Source organism: Cimex lectularius, unplaced genomic scaffold, assembly GCF_000648675.2.
Source record: "Cimex lectularius strain Harlan isolate CLEC.00 unplaced genomic scaffold, Clec_2.1 scaffold49, whole genome shotgun sequence".
Taxonomy (NCBI): Eukaryota; Metazoa; Arthropoda; class Insecta; order Hemiptera; family Cimicidae; genus Cimex; species Cimex lectularius.
In genome coordinates this window covers 1,636,546-1,652,530 of record NW_019392644.1, presented here as the reverse complement: position 1 = coordinate 1,652,530, position 15,985 = coordinate 1,636,546, and the positions used below count along the sequence as shown (strand labels likewise).

Sequence of the window (15,985 nt, the reverse complement as noted above, 5' to 3'; positions counted from 1 at the left end):
ATTGAGTTGCTGTTCATTGAATAGATTTCTGGTGATGCTCGCATGGCAGTTCGTAGTTCAAAGTCTGCCACCCATAATCCATCAACTTTTGTTGGTGAATATTTGGTTTTCTCGTCGATAGGACATTTGATGACAGCCTCAAGACCTTCTGGTACGTCGGGCGTACGTACTTATAAATACAGGATTTATTCTCTTCTGGTCAAAAAACGTCTCTACTTTGTAACATAAAAGCAATTAAAGACAATTGTTTGCTTTAATTTATGCAGCATTTACTCAGCTTCAACTTCTTTCCAAATCGATGTAATCTAGGGCGAACGGCAAGCTCCTGACATGTTTGACTCGAATCGAGTTCGACAGCTTCCCTTAATTCGTCGTCATTCAAGTCTGAATGTCTACCAAACTGTTCTTCAAACCCTTCATTCCCAGAAGCAAACATTTTGAAATACTTCTGTGCAGTTCGCTCACTTATTTTTTAATCACCGATTGCAGTGTAAATTTTCAGGCTTCTTTTTTATGCTTTTTATTTATGGCCTAAACATATTACTAAATATTGATATATGTTTTTTTTTCATCACGGTCAAATCACTAACACTAATGCCAACGCTGCACCCGGAGGACATATGCCAATGCTGGTACTCAGAGGTGGGTGAAGGAGGTCTCAAGGCCATGGTCCATTAAGGCTTGGGATATGTAGAGAGGACTCAAGTAGCTCAAGCATTACAGTTAGGATTGAGAGGTGGATGTGAAATTTTGAAAATTGGAATGAAAATTTGGGGGCCAGTTCGTTGACAAAAGAAGAAGATTGACCAAAGTGATCTTTAGATTGTTTCCTTGACTTGGCTGGCCAAAGTGATCGTCGTTACTTTCCTTCATGATTGTCCAAAGTGAACAATGGTTCTTTTTCTTGAAGATTGACCTAAGTGATCGTCGGTTCTTTTCGTTAATGATTGACCAAAGCCATATTTAGTTCGTTTCCTTGATGATTGATCAAAGTTATCGTCGGTTTTTTTTCTTGAAGATTGACTTAATGATCGTCGGTTTTTTGCTTGATGATTGGCCAAAGTGATCGTAGGTTCTTTTCGTTGATGGTATACCAAAATGATCGTCGGTCCTTTTCCTTGGCGATTGACCGAAGTGATCGTCGGTTCTTTTCGTTAATGATTGACCAAAGCATATTTAGTTCGTTTCCTTGATGATTGATCAAAGTTATCGTCGGTTTTTTCTTGAAGATTGACTTAATGATCGTCGGTTTTTTAATTGATGATTGACCAAAGTGATCGTAGGTTCTTTTCGTTGATGGTATACCAAAATGATCGTCGGTTTTTTTACTTGATGATTGACCAAAATGATCGTCGGTTCTTTTCGTTAATGATTGACCAAAGTTTGCTTTAGCTCGTTTCCTTGATGATTGATCCAAGTGATCTTAGTTCTTTTAATTGAAGATTTACCAAAGAGATCGTCGGTCTTTTTGCTTGATGACTGACCAAAGTGATCGTCGGTTATATTCTGTGATGATTGACCTCAGTGATCGTTGGATCTTGTCCTTGATGATTAACCAAAGTGATCTGAGTTCTTTTATTTGATGATTGATCAAAGTGATCATATTTTTTCCCTTGAAGATTGACCTAAGTGATCTCAGTTCTTTTAGGTGATGATTGATCAAAGTGATCATAGTTTTTTCCTTGAAGATTGACCTAAGTGATCTCAGTTCTTTTAGTTGACGATTGAACAAAAAGATCGTCGGTTTTTAGCTTCATGATTGGCCAAAGTGATCGTCGGTTATTTCCATTGATGATTGACCAAAGCGATCTGAGTTCTTTTACTTGATTATTGACCAAAGAGTTCGTCGGTTCTTTTCTTTGATGATTGAACTAAGTGATCGTCCGTTCTTTTCCTTGATGATTGACAAAAATTATCGTTTCCTCATCTGCAGACACACGGAGAAAACACAATATTGTACATTTACCTTTCATTGTTGCATTACACGATATTTCGTAATAATCAAAAAGTACGATTTATTTTTGAGATTTTACGAAAGGATTTTTAACGAAAGTCTGCGTTAATGGAGCGTTTTACTTGTTAATTTTCATTTCAACCCGTCATTTTTGTATTTCCCGCTGCGCCCCACTTTCCAATGACGCACCATTGACGATAAGCAGAAACCAGCTGGCCTGGAATAGTCCAGATCGTACAATCTAAGACAGGAACAGTGTTTAGTGTTTGTCAAACGTTGCGCAACTTTTTCACTCAAAAAACACGTTAAATTCTACTTGAAAAAAAGCAGGAAACCAAGTGAAAAGAATTATTGAAAATGTCCCTCAACACGGCTCACGTCCAGGGCGGTGTTCTGATACACGCCGGAGAATGGTAAGAGTTAGAATTTTTCCTCAGTTCATATCGGTTTTATTTACATCACAAATCACATAGTTTTAGCATTATTTTGTCATAAATATGCCAATGTGTTAACAATTGAAAGTAAATTATTTTTCTTATCAACTCGGATGTCATAATGATATGACCCCCCCAAGGGCAATCCTTGTTTATTTTTGTAGTTTGTGTCATTCGGTTTTCCTGCTTGATTGCTTAATAATCTCAATTTATTTAGAAATTGGTTTGGAGAAAAAAATACCCCCAGCGTTTCTTGCATCGTTTTGAAACTTGCTTTCTTTATCGTTTAATCTATTTTGTGACATTTTGAACGATTATCACGTTAGAACGGAATGAAATGTTTTAAATATAACAATTCACTTGAAGATATGTGGGGACTTTTCATTTTTTTTTGTCTTTTTATCCTGCCATTGTACAGGCCAATTAGGGAAATTGCTCGAAATTGTATCCCACCCCACTGATAAACCAGCTACGTTGCACCTCATTTCAAATTTGGCGATAGAAATGATCTACTAAACTATAGACCAATCAATTATTCCTAAAACGTTAGAAAAAAAAAGATTTATAATAAAATTAACCCAATTCTCAGAACTATCATTAACAAGGAACAACATAATTCTACTAAGAACAAATCTACATCGACTAATTTATCGTCACTTCAACATGATGCCTTCCAGGATAACCACCAAGTCGTTGTGATATGTACCAGGGACTAAACAATTCGAGCGTACAGCCATAATTAACAAAATCAGACACTTATTATTAGAAATGGGGATTGACTATATGATCCTGGAAATATTCTTTACAACATCCTATAAAGTCTTAACGGATTAGAAAGGAGTGGAACAGAGGAGAGTATCTGATACAATATTATGTTATACAGGTGGCACCAAATCAAATGAAGGAACCAGATCGGGCATTTTCTGTACAAGCCCAAAACATGAGCAATCAAACTCATTACACAAAGGTCTTTCAAGCAGAAATATATGCCATCAACACTTGTGCCCTGGAAAACCTTAAAAGATGTTACACTGGCAAAAAATTCTCATAAGAACTGATAGCCAAGGAACTATAAAAGCATTGTCGTGTAAAAAAATCACATCAAAATTAGTCAGTGAATGCATCCAAAATCTCCAAAACCTGGGAAACACAACAACCTGATGATATCTTGGGTGCCAGGGCACAGAGGAATTTTGGGTAACTAGAAAGTAGGCAGACTGGCCAGAGAAGAATCTGCAAGACCATACCTAGGCCCCAAACCTATACTTGGGATAACAAAAACAAATACAGAATCCTCCATCACAGAATGTATATAGAAAAAAGGAGAAGTGGATAAACTCTAGCGGTGCTGGAAATAGTAAACTTATGAAGAAACAACCATCACGAACTCACTGCTGCAAATGGAGAGGGCTAGACTCAGAGGAGTGATATTACTACTAACCGGTCACTGACTTCTGAGAAAACATCCACACAACATGGGCATAAACAGTGATGATCCTATCAGCAGATTATGCAATGAGGAGGAGGAAATAGCCACCCCTATCTTCTTCGAATGTGAAGCGACGGCTCAATGGAGATTTAACTTTACATACAAAAAAAAATCTAGGGAATGTAATTGTAGCAACAACAGTCAATGACCGGATACTTCTAAGAAGAAGGATTGATTCTATTTCATTGAACTAGGGAACTAGGAAGGCTGCACTACCTGGGGAGCACAAACCCCGCTTCCTAGCATCCTCATTACCATACCATACCAGGTCTTTTGATAAAGTTAATCATGATGATCATCATGATCTTTTACTTTAAAAACTAGAAAGTTTGGGAATGAAAGATAGCATTCTTCTCTGGTTGTCTAATTATTTAAAAAATAGAATACAAATAGTAACTTTTTCTTTGTGTAGAGGCACATCTACCATGCCAACAGTACGTTAAGTTTAATAGTAATAGTTTGTATAGTCATGTTTATTTAAAGTTACTAAGGAAACTGTTTCATGATTTACATTTGTTTATTGTTTTATTTATTTATTTCGTTCTAAGCTCTCATTGACACTCTTTAAATACCAATGTTATTCTTTTTTATGATTTCAACTATTTTGTCCAGTAGGAGGACATTGTAAACTTGACTTAGTTTCAACTTTGGTGGCAATTGGATCTGGTTATCCATCAAGAATTGATAAAAACTCTGTGTTAGCTCGAGGGCTCGCAAAAATAGTGTGGTCTGCATTTGCAGTTAGTTGAGTGTTACACTCACATTTATCAGAGCCAAGTAGGTTTATTTTGTGTAGGTGAGCAGAGGCAGCCTATTATGGTTAAATTCTGCACACAGGAAAATATTTTTCGAATTGTTCTGTAAGTGATTAAGTCTGTAGCAGATATGGGGATAAAATCGGTCAATATATAATATATAATATATAANAGGTTTAAAATGTCTTCCCGGTCTGAATTTCCACCAACCCACATACTGTAAATCGCCTTAATGTTGCGTGAGCTGAATCCCACTTCTGAAATGTAAGGATTATTAAAAATAAATAGAATTTGATATAAAGTAATTTAATTAAAGTCGCTAGAATACAAAACGCCGTTGTCCCAAACAACCACAACTGCGCAGTTCTCCGTGCGTACTACCGTTAGTCCCGTTTCTTTGTTCTTCCCTCTCGTCAACACCAACCCCTCAGCGTTGCCAACCGTCCCAGTGTTGCCGCCGGTTCTCTTCTAATGTTTCGGAGGGGCGCCTCTTTTCCCTCCTCTTGTCCTCTTCCATAACAATATAATAACGTGAATATATCCTTTGTTTCTTATAATTTAGACTTACATATACTGTATGGCCAGTAAAAGGCTTTTGGTTTATGTTAAACGTACTTTATGTAATTATGTGTGGTTAAATGGTTCAAACCCAGTTAAAATATAATCTAATGCACAACTCAATCTTAATACAAACAGAGATAGGAAAAGAGTCAATTTTTCATTCAATGCAGTTTAAAGTTAATCTGTAATTAAAAATATCTTATTTTTTCAATCAGTTGTCTTAAGATTATTTAAGATGAGATTAAACTGTTTGTTTAGTTAAATTTAAACGTAAGTATAATCTGTGTCCAGGAAAAGATCTTTTGCTTCATTCTATTTAGCAATTAAGGCAATATCAGATTTGTTAATAGCCTCCGTTTCTTTCTATTAAATCATGTAACAATGTGAGACATAAAAATAGTCTTTGATCCGTACAATTTAGGCTTACGTACAATCTATCATAATAAGTATGTGTTTCGTTCAATTATACCATAAGTCAATAATTTTACATTAAATATCAGGGATGCGCCAAAATTTTGTCAAAAAAAAGAAGACAATCTGAGATTTGAGAAAGGTCATTTCATACATTTCAGGAAGGAATAAGACTTAATAGGGGTGTCGGTGGCCGCAATGGTTTAGGCGTTGACACTGTGCTCATCACTGTAAGGTAAAGGCCCCTGCATTTGAACCCAACATACTTACAAATGGGCTTTTTTCAAAAACACCGGTACCCCGAGGGTTAATATAATCTCTGCTGTTGCGAAGCCTCATTAAAAAAAGAAAAAAGACTATCTTATTTCATCACAAAGTGCAATTTGTTAGGTGTATTTTTTCAAAATTTTCATGGATTAGTTTATTTATTTATTCCACCCTTAGATCAAATTTGCAATTAAAAAAGAAAAAAATTAACCAAGTGTTGTGTTGAATCTGGCATCAACAAAAAGCATTTATAGAAATGATGAAGGTGGGGTGATTATTCACATTTCTAAAACTAAACTAAAAGTTTTCTGTTTTTAACAATCAGGATTTCAAGCATTAAATGCTTATTATCAGGTTGAAGGAGTTACACACATGCCTACAAAACAAGAATGAACTTGATTCACTTCATTTCAAAACGGCATTGGACATTAAGCCTTCTATGCAATAGAAATTACTTTACTTTTATTTTACAATACTATAAAAACAATAAGATTATCGTCTTTAAAAATTGTGCAATAATGTGTAAACATTTGTATATATATATATGTTTTCTTTCAGTATTCTTCTCTTCTCGGAGAATGTTACCATAGAATATTCAGGTGTGGATAATCCGATATTCAAGGGAACGAAAACTGGTCGAATTTACCTCACAACACATAGGATGATATTTAACAACAAAAAAAATACTGATACTTTCAAATCTTTTAGTTTCCCCTTTATTACACTAAGCGATGTAAGTATGTTCTGTTAACTCATTGATTTTATATTTTTTCTCAAGTTTAATTTGCTTTTTTTTTGTATTCAACTTTGTCAGGTGGAACTTGAACAGCCGGTTTTCGGCGCGAACTACATCAAAGGTAAAGTCAGGGCCCAGCCGAATGGAAACTGGGTGGGTGAAGCCAAATTCAAAATAGTATTTAAAGAAGGTGGTGCCATTGATTTTGGCCAAGCGATGCTCAAAGCCGCGCACATGGGTGTGTATTATAACAAAAAAAAACTTTTATTCAAATGAGCCTTGAAATTCTTGAATAATAATTAAGTAATTTTTTATTGTAGCATCAAGGAATGGAAGTGCGAATGCCCCGCCGCCATACTCGCCGCCGACTGGACCGACTTACCAGGCTCCACCACCTGCCTATGCTCCACCTCCGGCAGGTTATTACGGATGGGTACCACCATTGCATGTATTCCCAGATCAACCACAAGGTATAAAATTTATTCGATGACAGTGTTTAATTAAATACATTGGATATTTTAACAAACTGAATATTTATTGAAATAATTTTAAGTTAATTGCTAATTTAAAAGTGGTTCATGATAATTTAACAATGATTAATTTATTCATAATTTATTTATTGCTGGTTTGGTGTTTTAATTTGTATTTTACACACAATAGTGTTTTAATCAAGAATCACCAAATAGTTTTTGTTTTGTAAAAACCAAGTGTTAAGATAAACAAATAAAAACACAAAATCATATTGCTTTGTTACTTTAGTTGTTAATTAATCTAGAATAAACACTGTTTTTGTTTTGTTCCATTCAAGTTTCAAGTCTTTGTTTCATTCAATTTGGCCCTTAAGATGAAAAGACTGTTTCATTCAATTCAGTCTAGTTTATAATTGACATCAGTTATGATTATTTGGAGATCGTGAGATGTGGTCTTGTGTGATGTAGTTTTAGAAAAACATTTTCTTTATTGTGCCATTTATTGATTAATCAACAGTCACTAAATACTACACATTGAAATCAGTGAAGAGTATTTTGTTTCAATTAGTGTGTAAGTAACGGTAACCGGCACTTAACTGATTTAGGCAAAAAAAAAAGAAAAAAAAAAGAAAAATAACATTAAAAATTAACTTTATAAATATTTAGATTATTTTATTTTTTAATATTATTTTTTTTTTGTAGCATGGTATTTATTAAGATTTCACCTAAACAGCCAACTGACACTAGTCCAATTATTTGTGACCCATCATTATTATGAATATACAATGTTACAGTTAGTTAGGAATTTTTGTTTCGTAATATTTTACTTGTAACTTTCACTTTTGTCTCCCCTCTTGGCCGGTGATTTGTCCATTAAGATTGAACTGGCTGAAACTTACAAAGGACTTCATTTCTCACCGGTTCTATATAAAGCTCTCTTTGTTTTCAGCCAACTCCGTCTTCATGACTGACATGCCGCCCCCATACCCGGGAATCAACGCTGGGTACGCCGGCTACGCAACTGTGCCACCAAACCAGGCTCAAGGGATGATGGAAGCACCATCAGCACCAGGTTAGTTTTAATTTTTAACTGCTGTAATTACAAGGTAAAAGACAAATTATTAACGTTGAATTAAAAAAAAAAAAGTATTGCTAACTGAAATACAATTATACAAAAAACAAACTTCATTATATCTATAAAGAAAATTAAATATAACTTTTTCAACCAGCATATATGTATTTTAAGGTAAAAACATATTAGATGATTACATTGCTTTTAATGCGTGGTGTTTAGTGACCGTTAGCCGATGATTATTTGGAGATCGTGAGGTCTGGTGCCTCACGATCTCCAAATAATCATTGCTTTTAATGTAGCTTCATTATATACAGTCCTATTTTAACCATGTTGGGAAAAAAAATAACAGGATTAATGATTGGGTAATGATTTTAGTTTTGTTAGTTCAATTCAGCCTTAAGATGATTGACATCAGAAAAAGATATTTTGTTTCGTTTAATTTAAACTTAAACAAATGTAGCAATAAACAAAGAAAAATATGTTTGTAATGTGATTTTATGTAATTTTGTTTTTGTACAAAAGAAAAAAAAGACTGTTTTATAGTAGTGGTAATGATGTTGGTTTATAGTAGATGGTAAGATCTAGCAATCAAATAAAGGCAAAAAACACTGAAATATGTTTTCTAAATTTTCTTTTGTTTTCTAATGTACAAAAGAAATATTTGTTTATATTTTATTGTAGTAGTAGTAGTAGAAGTAGTAGCAGTAGTAGTAGTAATGAATTTATATTCAAGTTATATGTGCTGACTAAATGAGAGTCTTTAAAAAGAACTTTATTAGTTAAACACACTTACAATTTGAGAAGAACCTTTCCTGTTCACGGATATGATTAATCTGAATCTGTCTTCAACAACTGTAATGGAATAGTGAACAGGGAAGGGTCTTTTGCTTACACATGCTTACAATATATTCTTTGAATTTGTACAGGGGTAATATCATTTGTCGCTGAATTAATGGTTTTGTGCAGGCGTAAATTTCATGAAATTCTGAAAAGAATGAATATTTTGGGCTATTAATTATATATTTTCTTTCGGTTGTTTAACCCATAATTTGGTCATTTATGGTCAACCCGGTTTTGTAGGCTTGCTGTGTTTTTTGCCAACTTTTCAGTGGTTCATTTCACACTGAAATCAGCAAGTGTAAACAAATCAAACCAGCATGATCATAAAATACATCTATCATCTCATAGATCATGGCAAAAATTCTCATGATGTAAAAAATGCCAGTCTGTAAAAGTGCACGACGAACTATGATTCTTATTCATAGAATTAGTTTATCTTTCTTCGTTTGAATTGCTTTCCCTTTTTTAGAACTTGATAGGTTCGGAGTTTTTGTTTTGTTTAATGACACACTAATGACTAAAGGAAAATGGATAGCCCTTAATGAACGTAGATAGGTTGATTTTTTGGCCATAGGATTCCTGTATCAACTGACATCCTCAATAAGTAGAACATGATAAAATATTATGAATATAATTTTTACAAAATTAACATTTATATATTAATGTTATATTTATTTTTTGTTTAAGGTCGTAGTTTCTTTAATAAAATCAAGAGGAAAATTTTTACAAAATGAATGGTGGTGGCTGAACAATCATGACAAAATAAACTGAAATTTTCCCATTTTCTTATTTTTTTTTTCTAGAAGGGATTTTTTTATGCTTGATGTATGAACCTATACATAGGTCCTTATATGTCAAATTTAAATATTTTGTAAATTCAATTGGTTGTATGAACCAACAATGTTCATTATCATTTAGTGTAAAAATACAAAAGAATGTTAAAAACTAAAATTGTATTACATTCAGTTTAACAGTTCTTCAAAAGATTTAATAAAAATAAATTTATTGTTATTAAAATAGGATTATATTTTTAACAGGACTATTTATTCAATACTTTTGTTTATGGGTATGGTGATAGTGTTTTATAAAAATGGTTATACCAAGCTGGGATGATCTTGTAGTGGGGGATTGAAGGTCGATCAATCTTCATTCGGAAGTGCATGTGCACATGATCGTTAGTAATAACATGGGTGTCGAGATCAAAGGGTGGAAGACGACCGTTTGCTTTTTCGGACTTGTCGCCGGCTCTGTTTGCCTCGTACTCTTCAACATACTGGATATATTTCACAGGGTCGCGAATTTATTCAGCGTCAATACAGAAAATAGACTTTTTAAATTTTAGAACAGAAATGATCGGCGCGGGATTGCATAAAAAAGTTGAAAATTTAATCGCAGCGAAGAAGTCTTTTTTTTACAACGTATGATTTAAAAAGAATTAAAATTGTTTTCCAGCTGAAGCCAAAGCAGCCGAAGCAGCCCAGAGTGCTTATTATGATCCAAACAGGCCACAATGTGCATACGTTCCACCGCCTGCTTATTACGTAAGTATAATTTTTTTAAACCCCACTTCACAAAATTATAACTTTAAATTTTTAAACAAAGTAAAAAAAAAATTGTTTTAATTATTGTTCTCAAAGCCTAAGGAGTGTTGGTGGTGACAACAGTTAAGACGTAAATGTAAACATTATCACCTGATACAAACATAGAAGTCTAGTCACATTTGCTCCCCCAGAGTATTCGATATTCCTCAGGGCGGGGTTGAACCCACTCCATTCTTTCTAATAACTTAAAATAAGTATATTACTAAGTAATTACTAAGTAGTAACTTAGTACTTAAAATAAGTTATTAGAGAGAGTATAATGGTTCAACCTCGCCCCGAGGAATATCGAATACTCTGGGGGAGCGAATGTGACCAGACTTCTATGTTACTACTAATATGTTTACTGATCAGATGTCACACACTCACTCCAAAATACTTGATATTCCTCGTTGCTGGGTTAACGACCCCTTCCTTTCACGCTAATAAATTACCCCCATTCCGATAACGAAGTTTTTAACAGAATTATTAAATTTAATATGAGATAGATCTCAGATTATACAGTTGATTGTTATGATTGTTAGGACTGATATCATTTATGTAAAGATTCATGACTTTTAGAAGTAGTACGCTGAAATTAATATAATCTGTTGGCCCACCGACCAATTAATTAATCATACTGAAAAATAATAATTTTATGTTCCTTCTTAAAATGTTCAAGAATATTACAAATGAAACTTTAATTTATTGTTATTTGCAATAAAAAAATCTTGAAAAAAGATCTTGAACTAAACGGCGCTAGGGTGCAACACTTATGCAATTCGGAAGAGCGTTGCTGGTTTAGCCTATTCAATTGATTTAAGGCAGTGTAAATTGTAATTCTGTCATTCGAAAGCGACATACAGACGTTTTTACTATTACTTTTTTTTTCAATAACACCGGCACTCCGAGGGTTCAAATAACCTTGTAGTTTGGAAGAGGGGGGGGGGGGTGAAATAAAAAACCTAAGTAAAAATAATAAAATAAGAATAATTGTAAGATCTTGAACTGAACGGCGCTTGGGCCCAACACTTACGCAATACAAAAGAGCGTTGCTGGTTTAGCCTATTCAATTGATTAAAGGCAATTATAAGTTAATTATTTATTATGTTATTGTTATTTTTTGGGGGCGTCAGTGGCTGTAACGGTTTAGGCGTTGACACGGCGCTCATCATTGTCAGGTAAAGGCCCCGGGTTCGAATCCAGCGGCCCTACATTCAAACCTGACATACTTACAAATGTTTTGTTTTTCCAAAAACACCGGCACTCCGAGGGTTTGTATAATGTCATAGTTGAAATACCCTAATAAAAAAAGAGCGTTGCTGGTTTAGCCTATTCAACTAATTTAAGGCAGTGTAAATTATAATTCTTGAGCCATTCGAAAGCGACATACCAAGGTTTTTTACTATTATTTTTTTTTTTCAAAAACACCGGCACCTCGAGGGTTCATATATCCTTGTAGTGGGGGGGGAATAAAAAATAAAAAACATTAAATAAAATAAAAATAACTAAGTTCTTGAACTGAATGGCACTTGGGCCCAACACATGCAATACAAAAGAGCATTAAAATGGTTTAGTCTATTCATTTGATTTAAGGCAGTGAAATTGTAATTTTTATAAGTTAATTACATAATTATTATAGCATACTAATCGTTTTTTAATTTAACCTCATAGTTGAAATACCTTGTAAAAAAAGCCTTTAAAACTCTAAGGATTAATCATCACAATCAGGTCACCATCTATGTTAATTTCTTTAGCAAATTTATTTATTTTGTAATTTTTCTGCCATTGTGTCAATGTACTGAATTTCTACTTATTTTAAGGTTAAATGTTTAATTTTTTCAAACCAAACGTGGCCAAAAACCAACAGAACCAAAAGAACCAACAGAAAGTATATGAAATATTTCGAACAAATTATTTTTACACTTAAATGTTCTTATTTGAAAACAAACACAGATATACAAATTTGTGTATCATTTATAGAAAGATTTGTGTAAAAATTTTTAGACTTTTTTTTTTAGGCAATTTTCACACAACATGCTTCATTTCCAGGAGTTGCCACCGGCCTACCAGGAAGCGAATAAGAAGAACCAATAAAAGTGAATCCAAATTATGCATCTAACCAAAAACCGACAATATCAAAAAGTATATATGAAAATTGAGGAGACACATGTAACCACACATCACTTCTTGTTTTCAAGTGCAGGAGAAGCAGCTACGGGCCCGTGTTTACATACAGACTTCAATGTAAAAAAATAAAAAAAAGGAAAAAAGTCTTTTATGCATTACATTCTGGCTTGTTAATCGTTATTTCTATTTATAATTGTAATTACAAAAATCAATTATATTCATGTTGGCTTAGTGTTGTTTTGTATTATATTATTATATTGTCCGGCTTAGGTTCACTAGTCAGTATTATCTGATGTGACAATTTGGTATATCACTACACTGCATGTTGGAATTTTTATCTTAAAAAAATGATTTAATGTTTAATCAGTTATACATTCCTTCATATTCTTAAGTTTTTCTTTTGTCAAATAAATTTTATTTTTAAGTGTATTTTTTATTTTCATAAAGAAAACCTTATTTATTAGTGTTAAAAGAAAAGCTATCAAATAAACTTTTACTGCAGATTTAGGATGTTATTAACATTCAACCTCTGACGGTGAAAGGCAAAAATATACAGTAAGAGGAAAAATTTACAAAGAAAAGCAAAGTTTGATAAACTTTTGGAAAATGAAGAAAGACCCAAGAAAAGGTAAGAAGACTTGAAGATTGAATGAAGAAACCCCGACGAAAGAAGGTAAGAAAAACTTAGGTATTGATCAGGGGCCTCGGTACTTAGGTAGATTTGTCACTTGAAAAATCAGCTCATGGACATGGAACGCACATGATTGCACTCTGGTCACTCCAAAAGAATTTCGTTACATCATCCAAACCCCAAAAATTAAAAACTCAACTTTGCTAAAAAAAACTCAATTAAAAAAAGGCAATACTTAAAAATAAACTTACTTTTCTATATTCTTAAATGCACAATAAATAACTTTAGCTGGATAAACTCCATATAATATTGAAACCTGAAACTTCAAAACCAGCAACCAAACATCAACAGTTAAGTATAAAAAATGAAAATACACACAAAAACAAACGAATATATAACTTTACCCAAAACCGCCTTAAATTATAGAAGAAAAATTATCAATGGAGAGGGAGAAAGGACTTTAAAATACCCGTGTAACCCCACAACTGATAAAGAAAAAGTACAAAATTTGTTTTGTCTTACATTTCTTAGGTTGTTTACATGGTTATGTGTTATTTTTGGTTTTTTGGTTGTTCATTAATGTGTATTGTTTTGTTTTTTCATGGTTAATAATCATTGCACTTTTATTCTTTCTCACTATGTTTTGTATTTTTTGATTGTGCCTATGTGTTTGTTGTCCATGGTTATGTGCTTATATCTATGTTTTGTTTTATGTTGCTTTGGTTGTTTGTTTACATTAATAAGTTGTTTTTTATGTTTCTATGGTTGTGCATTTGTGAGTGTGTTTTGTTTTTCTTTGGTTGTTTGTTTATATGTGGGTGTAGTGTTGTGTTTTCAGTTTAAGTGTGCATATGTGTAAGCTGTTTTGTGATTCTTTGGTTGTTTGTTAATGTGCGTGTTTGTATTTATATGGAAAATTATTTGCTCTCTCTCCTCTCTCACTATCACTCTAATTCTATCTCTTCCATTACTCTTGCTTTGTGTGCATCCCTTCCCTCTTTCTATCTCCTTTTCTCACATCTCTCAATCTATATATTTCTATCACTTCACTCTTTCTCTTTTTATCATAATTTCTCTCTATTTCTATCCCTACACGCTTACACTCTCTTTTCTTTGAATTATCTCCTTTTCTCACGCTCTCTATTTTCTTTCTCCCTCTATCTCCCTTTCCATCTCCCTATCTCCTTTCTCTCTCTACCCCTTTCTTATCTTACTCTCTCTCTTTCTAACCTTCCCTTTCTCTGTTTTCTCACCATCTCTCTATCTTTCTATATCTAGCCCTCCAATCTTTCTTCTCTCTCTCTCTCTTTTCTTCGTTTTCTCTCTCTTTTTTCACTCTCTCCATTCTCTCTCTCTCTCTCTCTCCCCCTCCTCTCTCTTTGTCGCTTTCTTTTTCCCCTATCACTCTCTGCCTCTTTCTTATTTTACTCTCTCTTTCTAACCTGCCCTATCTCTCGATTTTCTCATCATCTCTCTATCTTTCTGAATCTATCCCTCCACTCTTTCGCTTTCTTTCTTCTCTCTCTCTTTCCCTTTTCTTTGTTATCTTTCTTTTCTCACTCTCTCTCTATTGCTCCCCTCTCTCTTTGTCGCTTTATTTCTCCCCCTATCTCTTTCTCTCTCTACCATTGTCTTATCTCACTCTTTCTTTCTAATCGCCCCTATCTCTCTATTTTCTCACCATCTCTATCTTTCTGAATCTGTCCCCTACTCTTTCTTCTCTCTCTCTCTTTTCTTTGTACTCTTTCTTTTCTCACTCTCTCTATTCTCTCTCTCTCTTTCTTCCTCCCCTCTCTTTTTGTCGCTTTAGTTCTCCCCCTGTTTCTTTCTCTGTCTACCCCTGTCTTGTCTCACTTTCTTTTTCTAACATTGCAAATCTCTCTATTTTCTCACCATCTCTCTATCTTTGTATATCTATCACTTCACACACACACTCTCTCTCTCTCTCTTAAACACATGCATAAACGTACACCTTACCTCCTCGTTCTCTCTCTCTCTCTCTCTCTCTCTCTCTCTCTCTCTCTCACTCTCACTTTCATGCAAAATGACTGGACAGAAAACTACAACAATGCTCGTACGCTCCTACGGACAAAACCAAAAATTTAAGTTTAAAAAGTACAAATTAATCAAACTAAGTATAAGTAAATATAAAACAAGCATTCCAATTCTCCAAGCAAACACCAACAAACAAATGCAAATGTTATCTGCTTTCTTTTCCTTTATGTAGCCATCTTTTCTGTTAACTCATTAACATAGTGTGAATAAACGTGCTTAGTATGTTTTATCTGAGATTTTGAAAATTGACTGGCTTGTAATGCCCTTACAGTAGTTTATACTTTATATATACTTCTTCGATGGCAGGACAACTCGTCTTTTACGTAAAAAATATATAATATTTAAAAGAATTTCTTTTGTAATGAGCGTTAAAGTATTTATTAATAAAACGTTCAAATCGTCGTCGATGTTTTTATACATTAAAAGCCCATCAAATAAATGTAGAAACAGGGGCACCTGTGCATGTTTGCAGACGTTGGGAAAATTTCGACAAGGCGACCTTTTTCGTATTGTGCAACTGCGGAAAAAAGGTGCCCACGTGAAAATAGCCCGTTTAACAAATGTTTACGGTCGGATTAGAAGAGGAAGAGTTCGAAGGGG

The 15,985-nt window shown here is 33.7% G+C and overlaps 1 protein-coding gene across 1 annotated transcript; it reads left to right on the top strand.

Annotated features, from left to right (window-relative positions):
• Positions 1 to 2,038: 2,038 nt before the first annotated feature.
• LOC106666015 (WW domain-binding protein 2) lies at positions 2,039 to 12,934 on the top strand. The gene is made up of 7 exons (XM_014392882.2): positions 2,039 to 2,367; positions 6,430 to 6,604; positions 6,686 to 6,845; positions 6,928 to 7,077; positions 8,027 to 8,149; positions 10,445 to 10,533; positions 12,622 to 12,934. Exons 1-7 carry the CDS (start codon positions 2,312 to 2,314, stop codon positions 12,664 to 12,666), a joined length of 798 nt encoding a protein of 265 aa, XP_014248368.1. The 5' UTR covers positions 2,039 to 2,311; the 3' UTR covers positions 12,667 to 12,934.
• The last annotated feature ends 3,051 nt before the right edge of the window (positions 12,935 to 15,985 follow it).